The following is a 25,958-nucleotide window of genomic DNA, read 5'->3' as shown; positions in this document are numbered from 1 at the left end:
CCACCCCCAAAAAAAAAAAGTTGAAAACCATAACAACAGTTAAAAATAGGAAAACAGACCTTTGTTCTCTGATACAATCAGGCCTCCTTTCTGCCCACTTACTAATGAATTCTGATTATTTCATTTATTGTTATTGAGATCTGCAAGGTGAATCAAATCGATGAACTCCAACTTCAGGTTAGAACTAATAATAATACAGTCTTGAAGTCCATGCCCTTGCTCAAGCAATCTTTCAGTGAATAATAATTTCAGTAAAGTATGAATTAATCCAATCCACTTCTTCTGTGCACTTAAGGAGTTTCAAGAGTTCTGGGTCTGTATAAAATGCCAGACTCTTCTAAGAAGTGGAACTGTGATCCTAGGGCTTTACATCTTACTGTTGCATAAAGAGGTTAAAAGTACAGCAAAGTCTGATTGAAAAGTGGAGGGGCAAAGATGAAGTTAGAGAGGGGCTGGACTTCTGAGGGATGTGCACAGAACATACCACCATCCTGGTGTTTCTCGGGTAGCTGAAAACTTAAGCTTCAGCAGGATCTTCCATTTAGATGTTGCCATGTGTTTGTGAAGCACAGTGCAGTTTGGGTCCGAAATGCGAAAAAAAGCCATTGGTGGTTTTGTGGTTCACTGCCTGGGTGTCCCACATTACCCAATAGTTAAGACATTTACTTAGAAGGAAGGTGAAGAAAAAACCCAAGCACCGAGTAGGATAACACCTCTGCTTGACTGCTGGTTGTATTTGTGTTTGGATGAATGTGTGTGGTTTTTTAGCTCCACTGCTGAATCTACTACATTTCTAAGTCAGCTGATCTTTCTGGGTTGGTTGTAGAGAGGGGAGGAAGAAAAATGTTTGACTATAGCCTAGCTTGACTCTTATTAAATAGGTGAAATGGGAGGGAAGATGTTACGATAGTTACAACAGTAACTTGAGCAGCTTCCTTTAAAGCATAGGGACTGTCATCAGAGGAAAAGCTTTGGAATCATGCGATAGGAGTAGTCATCTACTTAAATTGTAATGTTCAACAGATCATTTAATACATCATTAGTGCCATCATGTTTGGGATAGTAGCCAAAACTTTCAGTGGACGTGCTGGTATGTGGCAGAGACAAGGGAGACTTGGACTGAAGGATATTCACCAACTGCTCCCTCACTTTGTCTGTCATCGCATCTGGGAGAAGCAAGTGTAGGTCTAGCTGGCAGGGTATTAATGGGAACAATACTAAAAGTCACTAATATCTGAAAAGGTCTTTTAACTCTAAATGTGGAAGCTCATTATGCAGTTGAGATGGAAAGCACTGAGTGAAGCTGAATTAGTTGTGGAAGAAAGTATTCCTGTACTGGAACTAACAGGCATCAGTCTTAGCGTCCAGCGACTTAAATTGGGGTCTCCCCTTTTGTTAGCCTTAGCATTCCTTGGAGAAAGCTGCACAGAGGAAGGCAGAGGACAGGCTGGCCTTAGCATACATTTTCAAACACCTGAGGAACCTATTAGAATTCCTGATGTCATGTTGGGGTCCCTTCATGCATGTTGGTCCATTGAGCTTCCCCAGCTTCCATGCCAAGGAATGGTGGTTTTCAGACTGTGAAGACCAATGCATGTTGTATGAGTGATCAGCCCCAGACAGGGAGTTGGTACTTCTGTAGGATTCCACAGCACATCTGGAGACAAGTCCTGGGGATGTGTGGGAGGTCCCTGTTTTTGCTGAGTGTCAGGTGTGTGTGATTTCAGAGATAATACGGGGAATGAAAATAAAAACAAAGTGGTTTTTGTGGGTGGGTGATGTTCCTTGCTCTAGGGGAGTCAGGTGCTCCTGTGTGAGGGCTCTGGCTGAATTGGAGACAGATGAGATTTTAAAATGCTGTTACCATTTTGTTCCTTTAGGTACCCTGATGCTGACATACTGTAATACTACCATGGAATGAAAATAGTTCTGCTCTGTTTCCTGGCTTTCTTATAAATGCCATCATTGCTACAAATTTATTTTATGAAAATAGGTGTTTTCTGCCACCCACCTATTTTGTTTGCTTACATTGGTACAAACTAGTGTCCTGTGCCACTTGGTGCATCATGCTGAAAGTGTTCTCTTTAAACAAAGTCAGGGAAGTTAGACCTGCAGGAACAGTTTTGGCCACCCAGCTTAAGCCACAGAGTGAATCAACAGAAATTGGTCTTCCAGTAACTAGAAAGGTTGGGAGTTGGCAGAAGCTAAACAGGACAGAACAAGATCAGAAAAAATCGTGGTGTCTTTATAAGGTATAGACACCGGTAAAAGGGGTACCTAAGATAGATGAACTAGGTTATGTGTTCCCTGAATTTAGGAAAAGGTAGCTTTTTCAGATACTGTGTTGCTCACATCAGAACTGCCATTTTCATTGATGAATTCACATGTTGCACTTTTGCCACATGCACTTCAAATACCAGATCAGTGCCTTTCCCTGATTCCCCATAGTAGCACTCTGTCTTTTTTCAGTATTGTAACTCACAGTGAAGTGCTCTCTCTGCAGCCTTCATCTCAAACATTGATTTTTACCTGTGATTCCATTCTTTGTTCAACCCATTCTCAGTTGATGTTCCATAATTGAGCCATTATGATAATTCAGCTATTTCAGTGGGTCTCTCCTTTGCTTATCCTCTGTGAGCCATTCCTTGCAAAATGAGTGGATTTTCTTTCTAAACTGAACCTTCACTGTGAGCAGTTCCAAACATGCTCTGTCCATCACAGAAAAATTTTCCTCTCCCAGAGCAACCCTCAGTAACTTTACCATTGAGTTATCTTTTTGTCCTCCTTGTCCATTCAAAGCCCTCAGTTTATTTTCAAGTTTATTTTTATTCATTTACACTGGCATGTAGCACATGAGAAAAACCTGGTTGTCACCTGGTTGCGTGTAGGGCACAAACAACCTGCTGCAGTTGTTGCTCCTCTGGACTAGATGGATCTCTCCCTGCCCACCCCAAAGCTGCTCTTTTGTCTTTCCTCTCTGGTTCCCCTTTTCTTCCAGATCCCACAGTTACTATCTTCTCTGTTCTACCTGTTTCACTGGTCTTCTCACTGTGTCCTGACTTAAATCTATAAAATTAATAACTTGCATTTTTAGGTCAGATTATTTCACAAGACATAGCAAACAGACAAACGCTTAAACCACCGTAAGTTTACTTGAGAGCAGCAACTTCTGCTGGAGAGCATCTGGGACAATAACTACTTCAGATCAGCAACAGCTGAGTCGGGAAATCTGGCAATGCCCTGGGTTGCTTTAGAGGAGGGAAGAAAGGGGGTTGGGAAGTCACTCAGTGCTCTGTTGGTCATGGCATCTTCATGGGTTTCGACAAGACCTTGAAATGTGTCTCCTGCTCCCCCTGCAGGTTTTGTGATCCCTAGCAAGGGAGCAGTTCGAAATGTGTACAACCACGAATTAGCAAACCCTAGTGTCTTGTAAATAGGAGTGCACATACTCAAAAAAGGAGCAAAATAAGCCTTCACAGGCAATACTGATAGTGATTTGTGAGCATCTGCTTCTCAATATTAATTTTGTTATAGCACAGGATTTTTATTAGGACTTCCTAAACTTTTCAAAATCTCAAAACCAGTCTTGTGTTTAATGGCATTAATTCCCCCTAAACATCCATGAACCTTCTCTGAAGAATTGGATCTGCAACACAGATCTCAGCTGCTCGAGCCTGCTGGTGAGAGGTTTTTTGTGCACGTGATGCACTGTCAGTCAGAGACACAGATTTTCCAACTCAGTTTCAGAGAAGTTGCTTCACAGTTCTTTGTTGAGGTTGAGGGAAAAAGGATGGTCAGCTGCTGCTCTCTTGATGCTCGGGCATTTTAGCTACCAGACTGACCAGTTCCTGACAATGAGGTGGAACTTTCATAAGCTTGTAACTAAGTCCAGACCGTGTGATCTCTTAAAAACAGTATTCCTCCTGTGCCAAATTTGAGAGTGCAGAGCTACAAGAATATCTCCAAGAAGCTCGTTAGAATTATTGAATATTAGCATAACAAAGCATTTTTCTTCCCCAGAACTTGTTCTCGGAAGTGGCCAGCACCATTTTTCACTCAGACTTTTGAAAACAGTCCAGCCTGAGGCATAGACGAGGCATGGAAAATATAAGTTCCAGCAGTTAAAGGCTGACAAAGTAATAAACAACTGAAAGTAGGGCCTTGTGATGGAAAGTGTTAGGGAACTTTAACTCTAGATGTCATTGCCAGCTTTGCTTATAAATAAATGTGTCAGTAGCAATATGAAAAGATGTATGCAATAAGTTAAAGGAATGCTGTATTAACCTATTTTATGCAGCACGTCTGCCCACAAATTGCTTGCATCTCAATATGTTTTGGGAGAAAAGCTTTTTTTTAAAAATGTATTAATTTTCTGACTAAGATGGGAAATTATAGATTTTAATGTAACAGTGACACCCAGTGGACAGTAGTGATGAATTATCTCTGAAAAGTAGTGTTTTCTTTTGTGATGCACTAATCTTTAGCAAGAGCAGAAAGAAAAAGAAGCAGGAAGGAAATGCAGGTAAGTTTCCGGGGTTTGCACAGAGAGATGTTGTTCCGTTTTATTGTCTTACATGTAGAAAATTATGCTTCTAATTGCTCAAATACTAGAATAATATTTATTTACATACATTTGTTTTATTGACATAGAGAGGGATGACAAACCTTGGTTACACAACTTGATAATGCAACTCATGGAAGGGTCTCTGTCTCTACAGCAGAAGGGTTTTTTCCTGGTGGTTTACCAAGTAGCGGTGGATAGCAGACTGATGCCAGAGAGACATAGTAATACGGCAGTACCACACCATGCCAAAAGTGCCAGCTAGGCACTGACAGAACTGCAGGATTAAACAGTATTAGTCTTGTGCTGCCTTTTGTGTGGACAACCTTTGACCTCCCTTTACTTCTTCCTCCCTTCCTTTTCCCTTCCTTGAACAAATGCTGAACTAATACAGTGATTATCTGTCATATCTATATGCACCTATCTTTAAGGAACTAAGGTATGGAACTTCATAATGCTGTGGGACAACAAATTTTTTCCTGTTTAATTCATGGGATCCTTGATATTATGGTTTCAAAAATCTCATCGTTTAAAAAAAAGTCCTAATTTATGAGAGACCTGGTTTATAGTTTCTGATTTATTCCTCATGCATCCCTGGAGTTACTGATGCTGACCTTTCCATTTTTAAGAGATGGTCGAAGTTAAACTTCTGTCAGATGAAGCCAGGTTTAAAGATCAGTAAGGAAGGAGACTGACAGTCCCAGCAAGAAATTATGGGGAGGTAGTAAAGCAAACTGAGAAGCATTAAGCATTTATTATTCACTGGCAATAATGGTTTCCTGTTAAAACTGGCTGTTTGACAAAAGTGATTAATTTAATTCCTTGCTCTCTTGTTGGGGAGCTAGAAAGTTAGCATGGGACAGGAGCAAAAAGTCTTCTGCCTTCTCCAGAGAGTAAGCTAAAGCTAGCCAAAGCTAAAGTTTGGAAGGTGTTCAGGAACCACTGTCAGGAATTTAGTGATTATCAAAACTCTGCAAGTGTCAAAAAAGATTGGAGCACTTAAGTTGTCCTGGAAGCCAAGCCATTGTTCACCCACACATACATCCTAAGCAGCTTGGTGAGTGGTCATCTAGGACATACCCCATGAAATAGCTGCAGTGCAACTTCTTTATGAATCTCAGCACAATTTAGTGCCTGTCAGGAAGTGACAACAAGAATCTGGGCTTTTTAAAGATCTCATATTGACAGTGAATGTTTTGCAAGCTCAAATTGCTGAAAGGCTTTAAGATCACTATCTCCTGTAAAAGCCTGACAAATATTGGACATGTGATAAAGGAAGAGGCCTTGTTTTACACATTATGTCAATTTTTAGCTTTTCTTTTAGAGCCCCTTATTCTTTTAATGGCTGCAAAAGCAAAACAGCTTCATAGCTGCTCAAACTTGCAGAGAAGTTATTTATTAGGTGCTATTTCAGACTCTGCTTGGACAGGCTGGGCTGTAATATTAACCTCCAAATTAGTTAGTAGTGCTGCTGAAGGATGTTTTCCAACATCTGTTCTTAGCACTGTTAGAATGGAGCTTGGAGTATGGATTATTTAAGGACTTTTGAATGGGGCCACACTGGAGATGAACTGCAGTGATTCTGCACATGAATCAGAAGACACCTATTTGCCTGTGCAACGTACTGGAGCAGACAGATGCAGCTGAGCCTGCTGCTCGAATAGCAGTAGGTTGCAGTAGAAATCAGAAGTGTTGTGAAAAGAACTTTAAAGGACAATTATTTTAAAGGCAGAGACACCCACTCATTGCATATTAAGAACACTGATTCGAAGACATATCAGATTTGGAGGTCAGTCAGAGCTGCTGTATTATATGCGCTTGTCAAGACTTTTGTCTACAACTGGCTGAATGTTAAAATGGCAAATCTATCCTGATGCAGATACAGTTATAAACATGTTTATGTACTACTTCTTGGAAGTAATGGTTTAAGTGACCTGTACTAGGGTGAAAGCTGCCACACCGAGGATGTTACCAATGTAAAGCTGTGACGACTTCCTTGTTTTTCTTAGACATAACAGTTGATGGTTTAAAAGACAGAACAATTATCACTGTCCATCATCTGGAGGTTACTGCTTCCACTGCTTAGCCAGCCGAAGTAATTGGTTTTTATGCTCTTGCATCTACATTAGGGTAAATTGACTGAGCTTACTCCAGCTTCCAGTGGCAGTAGTTTGAATTAACTCAGACGAAGCTGCCTGAGAATGCTAGGATGTGCTTAATATGTATTTCATGTTACCTTCATGTTGATGTGGTTTCCCATACCATTCTATGTATTCACAAACACTTTCTATAGACAATAATAAGCAACATGTACCCCAGTGTTACAAGACTTGCACTGCAAATGTAGAATTATGGTGGCATCACAAGTGTTTGTACAAACATATCAAGAAATGAATATGTATATATATCCAGTGCCTTAGAAGACATACCCCTTTAATGCTGGCAGTGTATTGTTTTTTGGTTTTTCTCACAGTGAGAGCTCTGAAGCACTGGAGCAGGCTAGTGACAGTAATATAGGTGACACCCCCCAGGAGATGGTTCTCCCCAGAACTGAAATGGCAGACTTCTCTGTCTGTTTTCAAATGCTACTTTAATTGTTACCAATACAATTTAGTTGTATTTTTGCACAAGGGCAAGTGTTTCATGACATAATTCACTGGGGTTAGAAAGTGGCTGCTTATATGCTATTCAAGCTGTTTCTGAGTTTGTTGATCTTCCTTACAAGTTGAACAGCTGTGATGTACCTCAGCACATTATCTTCCTGTATCTTTTATCCTCATGTTAAAAGTTACTGAAAATAAGTACATCAAGAAGAATGCTCTAGCAGTTTTGACATAACCTGATAGCTGTTGGGAAGCTCCATGAAGGACGCTTTCTTCTACCTTTTCATGCCTGAAACAACCATTTCTGAAGAAAATCTTAAAATCAGCTTGAAAGAGCAGGCACGGCAGTGGGATGCATGCTTGTATCATACCAGCATGTCTACATGTGAATCTCCTTTTTCTCTTCACCAGACCTTCACTGTAGCTTAAGTCTTTCCATTAAGAGGCCTTAGGTTTGTTTCTACAGGGACACTTGCAAGCCCTGTAAACAGGGCTCCCACTGTGGAGCTTGAAGCAATGACTTCCAGAGTAAATGTATGAATCTTAGCAGCTAGTGCAAAAAGAGACAGAATTTCCAGTTGAAAACTATCATAAACACCTGTCCTCTGTGTATTGGACACAGATGTGTTATATAACACATTTTCTGACTGGTGGGTTACACAAACAAAGTGTGTGACAAGTGACTGGAATGTGAAACATGTACTTTGGTGATTCACTCCATAATTCACAGATTAGTGTACTTTAAAGTACAATATCCCTTCTTAGAGAGTCTCGTTGTGTGAGCAATATTAAACAGTATGTCTTGCCTGTCATAGTTAGGCACCTCAGTTTCTTTGAGGACTTTATTATAGGCTTTGAGCAGCTACCTAGCTTAAGATAATGTTCCCTGCCTGAGAATAGGACCTGGGACAAAGGTTTGTTGGATTACTCTTTATTATTGCCCTCCAGAAACATTGGAGCTTCAAAGAGCATATAAGGCCAATGATAAAAATAAAGAAAGCACCATTAAAACTAGAATAAAATACAACAACACATTAGGGAGGTTTATTTCAGAACTAAAAAGCCCCACTGATGGGTATATTCAGAAAGGGGACTTAGCAACTGCAACATCTAAGTAGATGCCTAGATGTTGCCTTTTGCCTACCTTGCCAGCTAGTTGTATGCACAGCTGTGAAGGAGAAGCTCAGTCTCCCAGCTTAGTCTTTGGGGACAGGTAGGTCCCTCAGAAGGAGAGCAACAGAAATCAGCTTGCTGTGCAGTCAGGCCTCTCAGCTGATCTTACTGACTTGCAAATGTAAGTAATAATCATGGTTCAACCTCTGAATGTCTCCAGACCCAAAGTCAGAGTACTGAAAATTTATGTCAACACAGGAACTCCTGTCCAGAATTTGAGTGTGGGTGTACCCTGATGCAGTCAACTTGACTTCTGCTTTTAAACTTTTGGTGTATGTCTGCCTTAATTAGCCTTGGAGGGGGGAGAACCCTCAAGTGTGCTTAAGATGGAGAGAAGCTGGTGTCTTAGAAGACCTCATGACATCTCTGCCCAATACCACTGGCTCCCTCTGATTATCTCTAGAGCCTGAATGCTTCCAAAGACATCTAATCTTCTTCAAGTGGAAAGCTGAAGAGCTTTTGTCTGACAAGCAAGACCCAGTGTCCTGGATCACATACCTAACATGTTAAAACAGAAAATAAATACTTCCCAGTTTCAGCTCTGTTTTAAAATCTAATCACAGAAAGAGGAAGGTGCAAGACCTTACTAAACAGATCGGTGGAAATCACAGGTTCAGTTTCTTTCCCTCCCTGACCAATCTCCCAGGGAAGGCTTTATCCTATAGGAAATTTAATAGTATCTGTTGAGCAGAGTTGGTAACTGGTTTACTATTTGGTATCACTAATATGCTGAGACAGGATCAGGAGGGAGAAGGAGCTTGGATGCAGTATGAAGAAAATAAAAATCAGAGAACTACGAATTTAGGACAATTGACTGTTTTTTCAAGTCTTAATTTAAATGAGAAAGCTTAACACTGGGCATCAAGTACTCCCTTAAAAATATTCAAAGATTGGAACCTATTTCTATGGAGAACTTCCATGATATCCAAACTATTCAGTTATTCCAAGCACCTTAAAAACCAGGCTTTTGAATGCTAGGCTTTTGAATTCAGGACTGTGCTAGGATGTGAAATTTGCTATTTATTTTGGGGGGGTTGTGTTTTCTTATAGACTGGTGAATATGAGAGTGGCTCAGACTCACCAGGGTAAAGTTCTTTAAGTATTTATTTCCAGGTGATTTAACCTCATGAAATCTTTAACACATCTGCCAAAATTTAATTCTTCCTTACATTGTGGTGTTCAGTTTGGGTGAAAATACCTTGTAGTCTTCCTCTAAAACAAGAACCAAAAAAAATTATTTACATGGTGTTTTCATGATCTCTGATAAAGAGGAAAGAAAAGAAAATGGGAAAAGAGAAAATGCTAGGAAGGAAGTTCTTTGTGAAGAATAGTCATTAATACCAAACACATTTTAAGAGTGTAGACATCTCAAAATCTTTTGGATGACACATAAATCAGCTGCTAATACTAAGACTTACAACTTGCAAAGACTTATACATATGCTTAAAATTACACATTTAAATAAACACATTGATTGTATTTGTTTATATGTAAGTCTTTGCAGGAATAGTTGCAGGCTACTTAAAAACATGTAGAGAGAATAAGACATAAAACTCTGGCTCTAAAACAGCAATCATCTGCCCAAATCACATGTAATGGACCATTACATTCTCTGTTCCACATCCTGTGTTTGAAGAGTCTTACCTTATAAAGATAACACAACTAATACCGTTATAAGGAATTTCCTCCCAAGAAACACATCCGTTTGTGGAGAAATATGTATTTTGTCCATGGTAACTAATATGTATAGCCTGCTGTTTATGAATAGTTGTCAATAATACTCTGTGCTGATGTTGCATTCTTGTGTTGTTATCTTCCAGATGGGAGTTGCTGTAGTGGATTCATCAGTTGCAGGCCTGGGTGGTTGTCCCTATGCAAAAGGTGCTACTGGAAATGTAGCCACAGAGGATGTGATATACATGCTTAACGGTCTGGGGATCAATACAGTAAGATATTTTTACTTTCTACTTAAGACTTTACGAAAAACTGAAATATTTTTCTAGAAAGCATATGATACATACCTGACAATTACTTGTGCTGTACAATAAAATATTGGGAGCAAATAGTTTTTGCAGACTTGGTGCTTTAACATGGCTTGACACATGACACAAGTGATGTTGTCTTCACTAGCAATTTAGAGTAGAACCAGTTTATGTATTTGACAGGAATTTGGATAACCCCACTCTCACTACTGGAGCTATGAGGAACTCAGTCTCGCAACTACGGCAAGAATTGCTCTGCCTCAGTAACCACAAAAAAATCACTACTGTAGACATTGCCCCAGAAGGCTAATCAGGTCTACAGTGGAAAGACTGAATGGACCTCAGCTTTTTTCACAGAGCTTTGGATTTGTTCATAGTGCTTATTAATTTGTTGTCACCTTTTTTGGCTTCAAAGTAGAAAGAAATGGTGGCATTTGTAGTCCAAGCACAGGCCATTGCTATTTCTCAGGTATCCACTTAATATATTTCAAAGTTGTACAAAATCTATTACTGGCTAGTAGGCTTCACAGTAATTTTTATCTCCAGCCCTGTTCTCGGAGTAGAGGGCAAAGCGGCTTATTGGCACAGAGCTGTACTTTAATGAACCTTACCAGTGAGCATCCACACTTCAAGAGCACACATTTAGTATCCCTGGCTTGGCTGGCATGTTAATTATTCTGTATTCCTGGGAACCAAGTAATGTTGCCTTTTCCAGAAAATGTGCTCTTTGGTCTTCCTGTTGGTTATCATTGTTCTGGAAATGTGGCATGATGAGTTTGTACCAACTCCAGCAATACAGTGACTTTACTTACACATAGACTTTGAGAGTCAAGTTCAAAGGAGAACATATAAAGAGCTGCCCAAACTGCAGTCTATGTGGTTTGTCTGAAATGCAAAGATCTGAGTTTTTGGGGAGATTATCACTTGTCCATAGATTGCAGTTCAATGTGGATAAAAATATAATAAAAATCATGTAATATCATAAAATATCACATAAAAATATAATGGAACTTGTTTCTGAATTGTACATTCCCTGAGCACTGTTAAAGCATGTTCAGTATCTTTCAGAGTTCACTGTAATGTTTATCTGCTTTCATGTACTTCTTGGGGAGTTCTGGATAGATGTCAGAGAGGTTTAATCACAAGTGTCCACTGTAAAAGTGCACTCTGTTTTGACTGTTGATACCTGCTTTGAGATATCTTTTTTCATAAAGAAGGTGATTATTCTTTTGAAACAACACAATTCTTTGGAAAAAGGAGGAGAAATCGTGCGCATTTCACTTGACATTGCAGTGCACCTTAGGCTTTCATTATAGTCTTTCCTTGGATAAAATACCCATTGACTTTTCCAACTGACTCATAGCAAAAGGAATCAATTAAATAAAATTTCCTGATTAAATGAAATGGACCTTGTTCCAGGCTTCTTGATAAGATTTATTAATCTGTTAACGATCTGGTGTCCAACCAGGACTCTAGCTTGTTCTGAAGGTTGCTACCAAATCCCATGGAGATAAGAATCTCACCATGAAACACTTAGCTCTCCTTTTGTTATTTTCATTTTAGATTATGCAATAGCAAAACACAAAGTTTTGCTTCTTGACCCTTTTCTGGCCCATTAAGGAAAGAGTGATTTACTGGCTGAGACATGGAACCTCAAAATTATTAATTTAATATATGAGCTTTAGTCTTTGCAATGTTAGTTGGTTTTAGTGCCATGGCCAATTCTGTAAAAACATTATTGCAAAAATCTATGATGTCTCTTTGGGCGTAATGGCACAAAGTGAAATTATAATTGCTAATGCTGTTGATTTTCAAGGAGTGATTCCTTGTGTCCCTCTCAGCTATGCACTAAATCTTTCATTTTGTTGACTGAAGTCACTTAAAGTGTCAACCAAAGGATGGACAGTATTGAAGGGTACATTATTGAGTTCAGATTGACTAGATACATCAAAATAATAATTGATGCTTGTTCTATAGTGTTCTTCAGAACATGTAACCAAGAAGTGATGCGTGAAATGAATCTCTGGCAGGCTAAATGTGAAATATTTTTCTAGCAGAGCCCATCTACAAAGAGATTTATTGGTTGTACCATGGTAATGGATAGATAATTATGTCATAGATCATTAATGCTTATGAAACTTGGTAGAGAGACATGTACTTTCTATAAAAATAGTTTCTATATGGTTCTTATGTAATTACAGTAATCGTACTTGGTCTTACGATGCCTTCAAAGTGCATGGCAAACAATAAGCCTTTCTGAGAAGCAACTAAGTACTGTTAGCCTGACATTACTGACCCCGAAACCAAAATACAGAGAGATAACAGACCTGGTATTTATGAATGCTGAATAACAACTGGTTAATTAAAGTCAATGGGAGTTAAAGAAATTCGCCTTCTGGCAGAAGCTTTTCTGACTTGAGGCACTTATCCAAGTGCATAGATACTATTGGAGGTACTTGTCTTTGTGTTTCATGGTTTCATTCCTTAATGTCAAGGAATAATCCTGGATATATGGAGTGTATATCAAGTACACTTAAGTACATTTCTGAGTATCTATCTGAAGACATATTATTTTGACTCAACAACCTTACAAACAGCTGTCACTACTCTTTTCCCATCCCCATCTGTGAGTCAGGCTCATGAATGCTGGGTTTTGTGCCCTCATGGTAATCCTCTTTGGTTCACAACACTTATATAAGAAAGACAATTTAAAAGGCAGAGATGCTTGTATTCCATTTAATGAATGTGAACTGTGAACATATGTTTCTTATCAACACATATCACATTATGCAGTGTTACAGTGCTGAAAATGTGAATTTTATATAGTTTTGGATTTTTATTTTACCATCTTCCATAATCTAACTACCAAGTATGTCTATGGTGGTATGTTTCTTATTTCTTCCTAGTAAAAAACCACAGATGCTGTAAGAATTTTTTAGATTGCAGTATGTGCAATAGCACTCTACAAACTAAACCTAAGTAATGGCCAATAAAGGACAAACAGAATAAACTGAAATCACCCTTGTTATAACTGTATTAGAAAGAGACAGTTATAAAAGGATGTCTTTGAAGAGTATGTTTTAAATGGTACTAAATACTAGAGCTGATTGGAATCTTTGAAGCAGATTTTTTTTTTTTCAAATTAAAAATGTTTTTGATTATATTTCCATGAAATAATTTCTATTCTCATTAAGATTTTTAGCCCATTCCAAGAATGAAAAAGACAAAGTTTAGCATAGAACATGGAAATAGGTGCTAGATCCAATTAAAAAATTAAGTGTCTAAATCAGGTTTTAGTCTGAACTTTAGTGCATAAATCCGTGTTATGAAAGTGTATTTCTGGTGCAATACATCTGCACTCTTTAATGTTGAGTGACAGACTTCTCCCAGTTTTATGCTGGGACTGCTCAGTGTATTGGTAGTTCAAAGTACCCTTTTGCATCCCTTCTACAGAAACTTGACTGGCTTCTAAATTCCAATCTTTGGAGGACATACTTATACCACTGGTATGATCTAACTAAAACTTTTACTATACATGAGTAAACCAGGAGACTAATAATGGTGTACTTTTTTCCTCTTTAATCAGTGATCTAATTCCATTTTAGCAATCGAGCAATACTGATACATATCATATGTTAGTTAAAACCCAAGGAATGTGTTTTTAGCATGGGCAGATCAAGCAGCTGCAATGTTTTGCTCAGTTGTGCTAGCAGTGTAAATTGTTATGTTGTATTGAAAACTTCTTCAAGAAAGAGATTATATATATTAAAGAAAATGCAGGATCCCGTTTCTCACTGAACTCAGTTGCCAATGTATTTCCTCCCTTTTCCTGAGCGAAAATAGGATATTTATAAGCATGAAGTTTCTTAGCATTGGGGGATAAATAAGTACAGCACATATGTAGATACTATTTTTCTTCCAGCTTCTTCTAGTTGTTATTCCAGTTCTTTATTCCAGATTCTTTTGAGTCAGAAAGATGTTACTTGACTATTTGGTCCACTGCTGTTAGGATAAGAAATCACTCTCAAAGTGGTAGAACTTTCCAAACAACTGGAAGCTGTGGCTGTTGTGTAAGTCACAGTAACTCTGCTCATCTCTGTTACTGACCTATGACATGAATCAGGCCCTTTGTTTACAAAAATTAGGCCCTGGAGCAAAAAAAAAGGTGAAGTTTTAAGCATTTTCAACATGTGCATTTATTATTATTAACGTTTTTCACCTCTTTTTTAGGGAGTAAATCTTTATACAGTGATGGAAACTGGAAATTTCATCTGTACAGCTTTGAACAAGAAAACAAACTCAAAGGTTGCACAAGCTTCCTTCAATACTGGAACTATCCATTAAATGGATTTTTTTTTTTGCAGCTTAATTACATTTGTCATCCACCCTGACCAAGGACATTTATATGAAGAAAACAAATATAAAAAGACCATTTCAGCAAAGAACCAAAATAGAACCCATACATAACTTTTTATTATGGGATGAGTTATTGTACTGTACTGTCTTATCAAGAATTGTCTGATTTATAAGTAAGAAATAAGTGACTGTAGTACAGAACCCTGTGCTTGGTACTTCTACAGATGAGAAAAATGTAAAAAACATGAGGACATTTTACCATGCTGTATGTAAACTGAAGTTTAGTTATATCAGGAAAACTAGATAGTAGTGAATACATAGTTAATTTTTAATCAAGACGACTTTCAGAATAGTACAAATATTTGCAGTAGTTTATGAGATCCCACACTGTGTGTGGCCATTCTATTATGTGTTTTATTTATCTGAATCTTTACTTTTAATTTGTCAAGTTAGTTGTGTTATGAATGTGGAGCCAAATCTGAATTCACCGTAAGAATTTTTTAGCAATAGCACTTTTTAATTTTTGTTTTGTTTAACATCTGTTAAGTTATGGATGACTTTATCTTGTTCCAAGACTTTGTGGTAAATGGCAGTCTGCCAGATCCTCCAAATCTAATGCAAATTTCCTTATTTGTTACATATGTTAAATTTGTTGTAGTTGGGTTTTTTTGTCAACTGTATTATAACCTAATTATATGAAGCCATTGGAAATTGGCAAGGTTTTCATCCATCATTCAGGGTAATAGTAGTGTAGAAGGAGATAAATTTTTGTCCAAGGTCTCATCAAGCAATTTGATTTTTTTATTCTACCATCTATGAATTTACATTCTCACTTATAAGTCATGGGGTTTTGAGGATAATAATATTCTTTTGGACTAGCTTACACAAAGGGAACCAACCACTTAACAATTTTCCTCTGTGCTCTACTGCTAGTGATACTGTTCTTTTGCAGGTCTTAGTTCAGCAAGATGCCAGTGAACTGCATTGTCATTTTTAGATCAATAATGGACAAATTCAAAGAAGAGCCTTATCCTGTCTCTAAACTTTTCAAATATGCCATGAAAATATTGCTATTTTTTCAGTCTGAAACTTCAGTACTGTTGCTGGTTGTTTGTGTAGGATCTTTCTATAATTCTCTGTGTACTTAACCTTGATCTATATTTTTTCTGAACATAGCCTGTTAACATGAAAATCTAAAACCCTGGAATATGATCTTTTTCCATATTCTCCATTTTCCTCCAAAATATGAAAGGTTGGGAAAAGGTAAGATGAAAGAAAGTGAAAGATAACATGTAAAGAAGGAAAAGGCTGAATAATTTTTATCTGGAACTCAACTCTTGCCAAGTTACAGCTGAGTCTCACTTTGCCTTTGAAATTCTGAAGTGAACTTTTTTAGCCAGTATTGTAGTTTAGAATTGGCGTAGCTTAAGAAAGTCAAACTTTGCATGCCAGGTAACTCAAAGCTATAAATCTGATATAAAACCTGTATCCTGTTTATGTCATAATGATAGTTAAAACTAATATAAACTACATTGTTTCACTCTTCTCATGGTAAGACTCAAAGAATAAGCAAAGAAATGTGTTCAGGTGAGGCAGGAAATACCTTGCCTAGCAATCCAAAATACTAAATTGCACCAATTCCTGTGGTATCTAGTAAGAAGACTTTCAGGTTCTCTTAAAGATGTGAACACCCTGATTTTCTTGACCTGCTCTGGATGCATAGTTGGATCACCACAGAAAATACTCTCTGCATTTTCCCATGTTTCAGCTGAGGCTTTGTTATTTAGAAGCCACTATTGCTCATGTATCAAAACACAAACTTTAGTAAAACAGGTCTTGAACCATTCACAGGTTTTAAAATTCTGTAATGGATTAGATTCAACGAAGAAGTGAGGGATCTGCAGCAGTACTTAGATTGTACTAAGTCTAATAATTAGTAGTGAAGCCTAGTGCCAGAATTGACATCCTAAAGACTCCCTAATTCAGGTGCCATTTACCCCTGAGGGTGACTAGCCACACTGTAATACTTTCCTGTTTAACAATAAATTTTCTCATATGTTTAACAATAATTTCCTCTTTAGTTTGCTTCTGTGCAGGCATTGAATTAGCTCATTTTGAGCTGAAATCTGCAGTTATTGTGTAGGACCTGATGAATTTTCTTCCACCCAAGATCCTGTGAGCATTTTTAACTGATGTGAGACTGAGCTTCTCAAAGAATGAAAGTGAAGTCACCCCTTGGAAAAAAAAAAAAAGTAATTATGCAAATCACCTTTTAAATATTAGCCTGAATGTTGGACTAAACAATTGATCTGAGATTAGCTTGCTACTCAGCCTGGGGAGATTGAAATGCACATTTTTTTGGCATTCTAATAAATGGATTTAACCACCTGGCTATATACAGAATGGAAAAAAGAATGCACTTTTTAGTAAATCTGTATGGAGTTGTGCCACTAGGTAGGATGGAATTGAAAATTCCTGAGACCGGAAAGATCACAAGAAGAAAATGTCTCTGCAACAGATAAGAATTTTTTTCCTTGAAGATAGTGGTGAGGGCTTCAGCTGTAGGCCAAGTTAGGAAATGAACTGATACAGTCCACTTATTTGGTAAGTATACTGACTACAGCGTCTTAGATAAAAGTGAGTGATTTCATTACTACCACAACTTTTGCATTAAATAAAATACCTGTGTAGAACATAGACTATAGAATAAGAGAACTAGCTCTGCTCAGTTCTGTGGGAGTTCTAGACATCTATGTTCCTAACTGCCGTGAAGGATTCCTAACTTTGGCACTAGGAGACCCTTACACTCTGGGCAAGTTTTCAGATATGCCTCTGTGCATAGTGCATCTGAGGCCCCTCAGCATCTGGGCTGTGCAGTTTACAATTCTAAGTCTCTTAACTCTCCCTATGAACTGAAACAGGGTACCTATTAAATCATGGGAATGAACAACCTAAAATGCCTTGGTTCTTTACTGGTCTGTTTTAGAAACTACCTGGGAGCTTGTGGAGAGCCTTGAATGCAGGCCTGTTATTCTGTAATGATGTCAGCATTGGAAAAGATGAGCAGTCACATCTGGAGCCCGTTCTTTACCCACACGTTCAGCTTCAACCACATAGTGAGTTATAGTAATCCAGGGTGGAGGTCACAGACAAATAGATTGTTTGTCAGGATCTTTACAAGGGAGGAAGAAACATAAAGCCAGATTCAAAAAACCCCAATGTTTATATGCCAAAAAGTGCCACCTGGGATGAATTTTGGCCTGTGGGTCCAGGTGAGCAACCCCCATAAAATCCTTCTTTACTTGTAGTGTAACTGAGAATCCCTAGACATCTTATGTTCTCACTACTAAAATTTGTTAGGCACATAAAGTGATGCTGCTCTGCTTTCCTGAGCTGGCATCATTTTAACTATGTGGAGCATTTTAATGCCTAATCTTTGGCTTCACAAAATAGGCATATACTGCCCTTAAGATCAAGGGCTAATCCAGTAGCTATTCCATAAGCATGCATCACTCACATAGGCAGCATTGAATTGAGCACATAATAAAGCAGTTGAGACTACATCCCTTCAAAAAAATGGCAAGTCATGGCTTGCTGCTACTGCTCTCCAGCGCTTCTGAGTTTCTAAGTCTTTATGCTTATATTCAGAGTGACCCATCGCCCGTAATGCCTGCTCTTTTAGTCCCTATCAGTGTCCCCCACTCCATACATTACTGTCACTTCACCGTGAAGTAACCTTCTGGCTGTGGAAGGCTTACATCCAGGTGTTTGGCTTCTATAAGCAGGAGTTCTTATTACTATGTATTATAAATATATATATATATATATATATATATATGTTAAAAGGTATCAAGAAAAAGCAAGAGTGCTGAGTCTCATGATCACACTGTTGGAATGTGGGGACATGCTATCTCCTTGTTTTGTTGATGATCCTCTGTAAATGCTGGAAAGGGGATAGTGTAAACTCTCAGAGCATGTGGGAGAGAAGTAGTTACTGACTGCCCTCGCTGAGTCTTATCGGAGACAAATTAGATGTACCAAGATATTCTATGCTTTGGAGACTTTATTCTGTAGCTCACTGTATGCAGGTCACTGCAGAGATCTCATAGAACACATGGAGATCACCTTACTTGTGCCAGGGCCATGGAGTATGGAAAATGGAGTTTCTAGGGCAGTCTTTGGTCTGCAGCCTGGTCTGAACCTGTGAAAGTTCGACAGCTGACCAGTGTCATATTGCTGTAATTTTCTTTAATACTTTCACAGTAGTTTTTCCCATGTTGTTATCAATAGCTAGAATGTCAAATACTGGCTGCTTTGTCCAGTCAAGATATTATGTTTTTCTAAGGGCGTGGCTGGTGTGCTTTTTTGGAGAAGTTCATCAGTGCCATTAGTAATGGGCATAATTGTTCTTCAGTGCCTTTCAGAAGACAGCAATGACATGCATCCTGTACATGGATACTGCTAATGCCTTCCAGCAGCAGCTTGCTTTGTAGTTTAAACTTTGATGTATTAGAGCAGCTTGGCTCTGGATCAGCACTTTAATGTTTCATTTTCATGTATAACCAGAGTTTATGGAAATAAGAAGTGAATATGCTGGTCTTGTGAATAAGTCCAGAGAGGCTTTGACTAATTTTTCTTTCTTAATAGCATCATTTGAGTTAATAAAACTTTTATTATTGTATTAAGGAGTCACAAAATGAAGACTGCAAGTCTGTGAGGTAAAATTCCTGTTTGGGATCAGTGCGGTTGAAATTAAATAATACTTGTCCAAAGAGTTAGTGTGGATGTATAAGATGTGCCTATTTTTTCATGGAATTAATTTTTAAGGGGTAGAACTATTGTTTAGTTACTGTGATACCTGAAAATGAGCATGCTCTGCCACTGAATTTTTCTGTGATTCCTCAGCCTACCTTAAGTTCTCTTTATTGATTGTGAAAAGTCTAGAAAACTGACTAAACAGAAGAATCAATCTGGAGAAGGGAATGAAAGACACTTGCTTTCCAGTTCTTGACTTGCTGATCAATGCTTTTCTTTTGTTATGTTATATTTTTTAAAATTATTTTTTCTCAGTGGTCCTGCTCTAATGTGGTGTTGATCTTCATTGCTGCTATAACACAGCAGGCAGAAGGACTACAGCCAAAGTCAACTTAGTCCTTTGAAACCAATGTCAGAGACATATGTTTGTTAAAGAATTGTCATGCACCCTCTTGGTTAAATGCATTTGTGATTTTGCAATACATGGTGTTAAAGCTGAAATAAAATCTATCGCAGTGTTTATTGAAACTGATATGCTCATGTATTACGCCAGATTCAGCAGCTCTGACAAACCAGCTCACACATACGGAATTAGCAAATATAAGCTGTCACTCTCACATGTACGTCTGTGTTGACTTTGTTACCTCATAATCCATTTGGAGTGCATTTTCTTAGAATTACCTTTTTATCAGTTGTTCCTGTGTGCTTTTATAGATGACAAATCTCTTCTAAGTTACTAGGGAAACATTTCTTCCCTCCATTAACTAAACATTAAAAGCTACAGCCAGGAATGGAGGTAGCAGTCAAAAAATTCAATGAGGCATTATCTAACTTCAGATGTTCCACTGTAAAGTAGAAATCTGTGCCCTCCTACACACTTCATGGGAGACTGAATCCCTTCAGCATGTGGTCTGAAACATCAGCATGTTGATCGTGGAACTTTCTTGGAAAAGTCAACAGTAAAATTCCCTACCCTGTGCTACTGTTGAAGTGCCTCAGCATGAGCTGCAGTTAGTTATCTTCACCAGCTTGAATCCAACAGCTAGTATTTTCCCAGGTAGAAAGACACACATGGTCATTTTTTTGAAAGAAATGAATGGTGTTCACTCTTTAAGGCACCATCTTGGGGATTGTGCTGGTGCTGCTTCCTTCCATCCTTCTGTGTTGCTAGATTGATCTGACATCTGTCTCGGAGTACCAGCAATTGTGCGAGATTCCCACAACAGCCTGAAAAGGCTGAATTCACACCTATCTCTACAAGCACCCCATTCTCTCACCTCACAATCAGGTGAGATGGTTGAAGAAGATCTTCCTTCTGAAGAATTGAAGACTCACTGTGGCAAGACAGGAGAAGCAGAAACTTGGACTTTACAGCCTTTTAGCTTCAATGCTACATAAGGAACAGCTAATCCTGCATACTTACCGAAAAACTCTTCATGCATTTAATTTGAAACAATCTTTAGATAAACTGCATAAACAATCTTGAAAGAAAAAGCTGGAATCCAGTATTCCCCCTTTCAAATTGAGAGTGCTGTAAGGCTAAAATTTATGCTTTCTCCTTCTAGCCCAATCAGTCTTCATTCACTTTCCAATGTCCTAGCTGCAATGGAAGGGGGATGAATGCCACATCCTTATCCAAAATTACTTATGTCCTGGGAATCCCAAGTCATCAATGAAACTTAATTTTCCCCATCTGGGAATTAGGTGCAGATGTTTCACTTCAGAGGAAAAGATTTTAATGAAGCTCTGACAAAGATACTACTTACTCCATCACAAAGCTGGTCATGAAGCAGTCTAATCATGATCACTTGAATACAGATCATCCCAGCAGAAATTCCTTTATTTAATAATTAACACCTAGATACTGTTGACAGAATACAGCGTCACTAGGACATATATAGAACAAAAGAATACATTTTGCATGTATAATGGAAGGAATGTGCTTTTCCATTAACTATTAGCTCTGATGAAAAGAGCCTGTAAAATTACAGAAGCAACACAATAGCCACTACATACCTTGCTGTCTTTCAGAGTAACTCACATACTTACCCTCAGTTTCAAATACATTTTACATACATGTGTGTGCATGTGTGTGTCTAAGCACATATAGGAGTAGTTATTAGTATTTCAGTATAAGGCAATTAAAAACCATAAAGTTTCTAAGAAAGTTACAAGAGATGTTTTTGTGATTGAGGTTTAGTTAAGTCTGAATATAAATGGGTCTCTTCAAATTTTGTAACACAGTGGCAACACTGCATCACTGTTTTTTGAAGTCAGACTGAAAACCAACCCAGGGTTCACTTCATATATATATTTCCTATATAAAGAAATTTTTTTATCCAACACCGATGAGAACATACTCTCAACAGTATTTTCAGTTTGAACTTTTTCCTCTTCACAGTTTTAAGATGTAGACTATTAATATAATACTTTCAAAATACCTACATGGAGGGAGATAAACCAAATGCTACAAATTGCTGGACTGATAAAGGAGATTGTTTTGATTAACAAACTAATCAACTTTGCACTTTTCTGTTATATTTTTGTCCAAAGGTGAATTTAGTAATGAGATTGAATTTAGTAATGCTGATTTAGTAACAACATGCAGTTGATTGCAAAACAAGAAGGAAATTTTGGTTTTATGGAGATCCTAAAGAAAGAAAGAAAAAAATCATGTTGTAATAACTGTTAAAAATTTCAAAAACTCTCCCCAGTAGAATTGAACACCTAAGATTTTTCTCTCACACTAAATCATTTCACAAACTACCAAAGACAGAAGAAAAGTCACATTGAAGAGTAGATATTCCTGCTCTTCTGATGATATCATAAATTTCTAGCCCTAGATCTGAATTGGTCATGGTCAAAACTGAATTTGCTGAATTCAGTGGAACCAGTATTTCATTCTTGATACTGTTTGTTGTGTGAGCTATGTTTAGTGGGAATTCAGACACAATTCAAATTAATCAAATTGAAAACAAAATTAATTCATCAAATGTTATCATAACAAGACAATATGTATGCTACTCATGGTAACAGTTGTATAAGAAATGCCAGTCCATTATCCTGTGCTGACCAGAACCAGATTGTTACAAAGATATAACAAAGGCAACTAATTGCTAGCAAAACAACTCAGCTACAGGAAGAAATCCAGAACTCATAGCCATAAAGTGGGATCCAGAGTGGTGTGTTAGGGACCATGGCTCCCAGTACAGTGCACGGGGAGAATTAGGCACTTCAGGTATTGCCTAGAGACAATGGATAGGAAACACAGATGGTGAGATGGGTCATAACTTCTCTCTCAAAAATTAGGCACTTCAGCCTCAAGCAAGTGGCTTTCTCCACTGGGAATTTAGATCACAAAATGCTTTCTAAGTGCTTTCTAAAATTACTGTTTTGAGATTGGCAAGGCTCACTAATTTCCTTTTGAACATATTTGAGGAGAAAGACTTTCAGCAACAAGAAAACACTTTCAGCAGCAACATACTGGGGTCAAAGCATTAGCCCAGCTAGTCAGAGTTTAATTCCTCTTCATACTGAAATGGGTTGTAATCGAGATCTCCTACCCCACCAAGTGCTCCACCATCAAACTACAGGCAGCCTACCTGTGACTGCCGCCTTACAAATATCGTATCAGGTACTTGGTACCTGGGAACGTAGTGTACAAAACTACCATGTATGTACTTTTTAACAGCTTTCCAAAATTATTCTGATGGATTTCTTTCCTTTCTGCCAGATGAGTTCAGATCAGAAGGGTTGGGTTTCAAAGATTTCCACTGCTAGGCAGATTCATGCTGATACAACATTTATACCATTGTCATGTGCATCTAAAAATAAAGGAAATGTGCAGCTCAGGACAGATCTGTGACCCTACGCAAATGAGAGACACTGCCGTTCTACTTTTTTAGCTTGTTAATGTTTAATATGTGTTAATAAATATAAAAATCTTTTTTATGCTCAACTACAAAATTCCATAATTTATAGTAGGTTTTCTAATATATATTTTATTATCGCATATGTACAACAGGCTAGCTTTCAAGAATAGCCTTAAAAAGCATAAGCAACAGAGTAGTTCATCTGTGGCTTTTATAATGGACCATAAAAGTTTCAGAAGAATGGTCTGGCGAGGGACTTCTTGACTCACGTTTTGTTCTGCAGGCTCTGAAAACAAAGAATGTGCATGTATTTAACAATAAACTATACAGCTTTTGGTTTGAACTCTGGCTTAATTGAAATCAGTGGCAAAATTCCCCTCTTTTTATGATGAACACTGTGGTATAAAATAATTCCCTTCATTGTTATTAATGTACTGTTTTTTCTTCCATCCCTGGTATTCTTTAAATCTGAGTTTTATTTATATGCTGATATTCCTGTAACTGCAAACCTAAAGAGAAAGCCTCTGTTCCCATATATCCTTGACTTGCCTTTTGCATTTTTCTCCATGATTCTTCTTTGATCTGCCTCTGAATTTAATAATGAAACTTGACTCAATATCCCTCCCACTATATATAGCTCCTGCTACATCATGTTCTGTTACCTATCATCTGACAGCATAATTCTTGAAATCTGGCCATTTAATTTGGTCCAAGAAAATGTGTCATTTAAGAAAAGGCCATGTTCATTTGACTAAGTGAATTCACATTTCTGTTTTCTTACCAAGCATTGGTGTATGGGCAGTTTCTCATACTGTGTGTGTGGGAATGTTTACAGAATCCTATCAGCAAAAATGGTGTTTGGCAAGATTAACTACAATAGCAGCATTCACGGTTCAGTTTCTAAATATGTTATAATGCTGAATATTCTCATTTCCTTTCTGCATTACCTCTGCCTGCTACAGGGCTAGGAAGGTAGAATTCAGATTTCACCTTCCCCTGCCATGGGACAGGAAATGAAACCTCCTGAAGTCTGGGATCTCTGCATGAATGGAGGGCATTGTAGATACGCATCGTATTTCACTCTTTCTTGCTGACACCAGCAATGTCAGTTCTTTCCATCACTGGGGCAACTGGACTGTTTTAAAGACAATCGCAGTGCCAACCTCTTAACTAAGTCAAAACATTTTATTTTCTGCTTTTCCAATTTCCTAGAACCAATGATTAATATGTCTATCAAATTACCTGATCTTTAGGAGAGTCAACAGGACTATTCCTAGGATGAGAACTACGCAGGAGGAATAGGCAATAATGTAGACTGTTTCACCTAGAAGTAAAAAACAGAAAGCAGACCTGAAACATTTGCTTCTTCAGTAATAAGAATCAGATCTGAGATCTGAATTGGAATGCATATACATGCAAGCCAAATTAGCCATCAATTCTGACATCAGTAATTAAGGAAAAAGACTAGATGGTATGCCAATGGTAGGAATAACTCTTCCTTCACCAAGTGGTGCAAAGTCATTTCAGACTCCTTTTAGTAACTACCAGTTCCAGTAGCACTGCCTATGTGTAGCACTACCCTTTGTTCAAATCCAGGGGAACTGCAAAGCTTGTTACTCTGATTTGTGTTTTGGAGTATTTTTCCCATTGATTTTAAGGTGTTAATTTTATTCTGTTTATCAGAGGAGACCTGGCTCTTATTTACTTGCTAGACATTTTTTCCTTTTTCACATACGGCCATAATTACAGTGTGCAGCAATACTTGATCTAGAATCAAATTAATGTAAATTGGGATCTAACACTGCTTCTGGGCTCTGTGCCCATGGAGTTTCTTATTTCTCTTAGGCTTCTCACCAAGAAGTCATTTAGGTGGCTTATGTGCTAAATTCCAACTCTTGAAAAACTGGGAGTTGTTTCAACTTTTGTTTTCCAAATGAGAAGAAACTTACTTTTCCTGGAGGATTTAATCCATCAGTTTTGATCAAATAGTCTGAAGGAAAAGTTTCCCTTGAGAATGTAACATAGGCACTGAACATGGGATGGAGATGTTGGATGACTTGACAAGAAGACTCAAATCCAGAGCCGCAAGTACAAAACATGAGACCTTTCTGTTGCTTTATTGTTGCACAGATTCTGTCATGTTTATACAATTAAGTAAGTATTATTTATACAGAAACTCAAATGCAGAGTGGCAAAATATGGCCTTAGCTGTTCCCAAGGTGCTCCACCTTGTGTAGTCAGTGAAATGCTGAAGAAGAGATGGAGTCTCAGTCCCATCACCAGGCCACTTACCTGGCTGTGAGAAGGCCAGATTTTTGTCTCTGAATCAGTTAACAGTTATTCTATATTGTGAGTATTTGTGTGTTTGTGCATATGGACACACAGACCCTATATGAGACATTTCTGTGTACACTACATAAATGTAACAAATGTAGTGTATAGTGTAATACAAATACAGGCGATATGTGTACTGGAGCAGCTCCAGTAAGATAGGGCTGAAAATATATATTCTACCACATGGCAGGCAGTGGGCAAGAGCTGAGCAGAGGGTTGGGCCTGCCTGGTTTATATTATCCCTTTTTCTCAAAAAAGCTTTCCAAAAAATCAAGTTTTCCAATAAAAGAAGAATGAAAGCAGTGATAGAACCATTACAAGT

At 38.0% G+C, this 25,958-nt stretch overlaps 2 protein-coding genes across 6 annotated transcripts in view; one reads left to right on the top strand and one right to left on the bottom strand.

Moving 5' to 3' along the window:
• HMGCLL1 (3-hydroxymethyl-3-methylglutaryl-CoA lyase like 1) overlaps positions 1-20,141 on the top strand; it is a 68,532-nt gene extending 48,391 nt beyond the window's left edge. Inside the window, exons 8-9 of the mRNA XM_026844058.1 lie at positions 10,158-10,283; positions 14,550-20,141. Of these exons, the coding sequence (XP_026699859.1) occupies positions 10,158-10,283; positions 14,550-14,663 (240 nt within the window). The 3' untranslated portion in view covers positions 14,664-20,141. The remainder of the gene's footprint in view (positions 1-10,157; positions 10,284-14,549) is intronic.
• Positions 20,142-21,175: 1,034 nt separating this feature from the next.
• The window catches only part of GFRAL (GDNF family receptor alpha like), a 29,415-nt gene continuing 24,632 nt past the window's right edge, over positions 21,176-25,958 (bottom strand). For all 5 annotated transcript variants that reach the window (XM_026845258.1, XM_026845257.1, XM_026845259.1 and 2 more), the window contains 2 exons: positions 24,545-24,626; positions 21,176-23,588 (listed from right to left, as the gene is read on the bottom strand). In XM_026845258.1, the coding sequence (XP_026701059.1) occupies positions 23,501-23,588; positions 24,545-24,626 (170 nt within the window). In that variant the 3' untranslated portion in view covers positions 21,176-23,500. The remainder of the gene's footprint in view (positions 23,589-24,544; positions 24,627-25,958) is intronic.

Source organism: Athene cunicularia, assembly GCF_003259725.1.
Source record: "Athene cunicularia isolate RWA chromosome 3 unlocalized genomic scaffold, athCun1 chr3_part1, whole genome shotgun sequence".
NCBI lineage: Eukaryota > Metazoa > Chordata > Aves > Strigiformes > Strigidae > Athene > Athene cunicularia.
The sequence above is the reverse complement of the archived record's forward strand: the minus strand, read 5'-3'. Positions and strand labels throughout refer to the sequence as shown.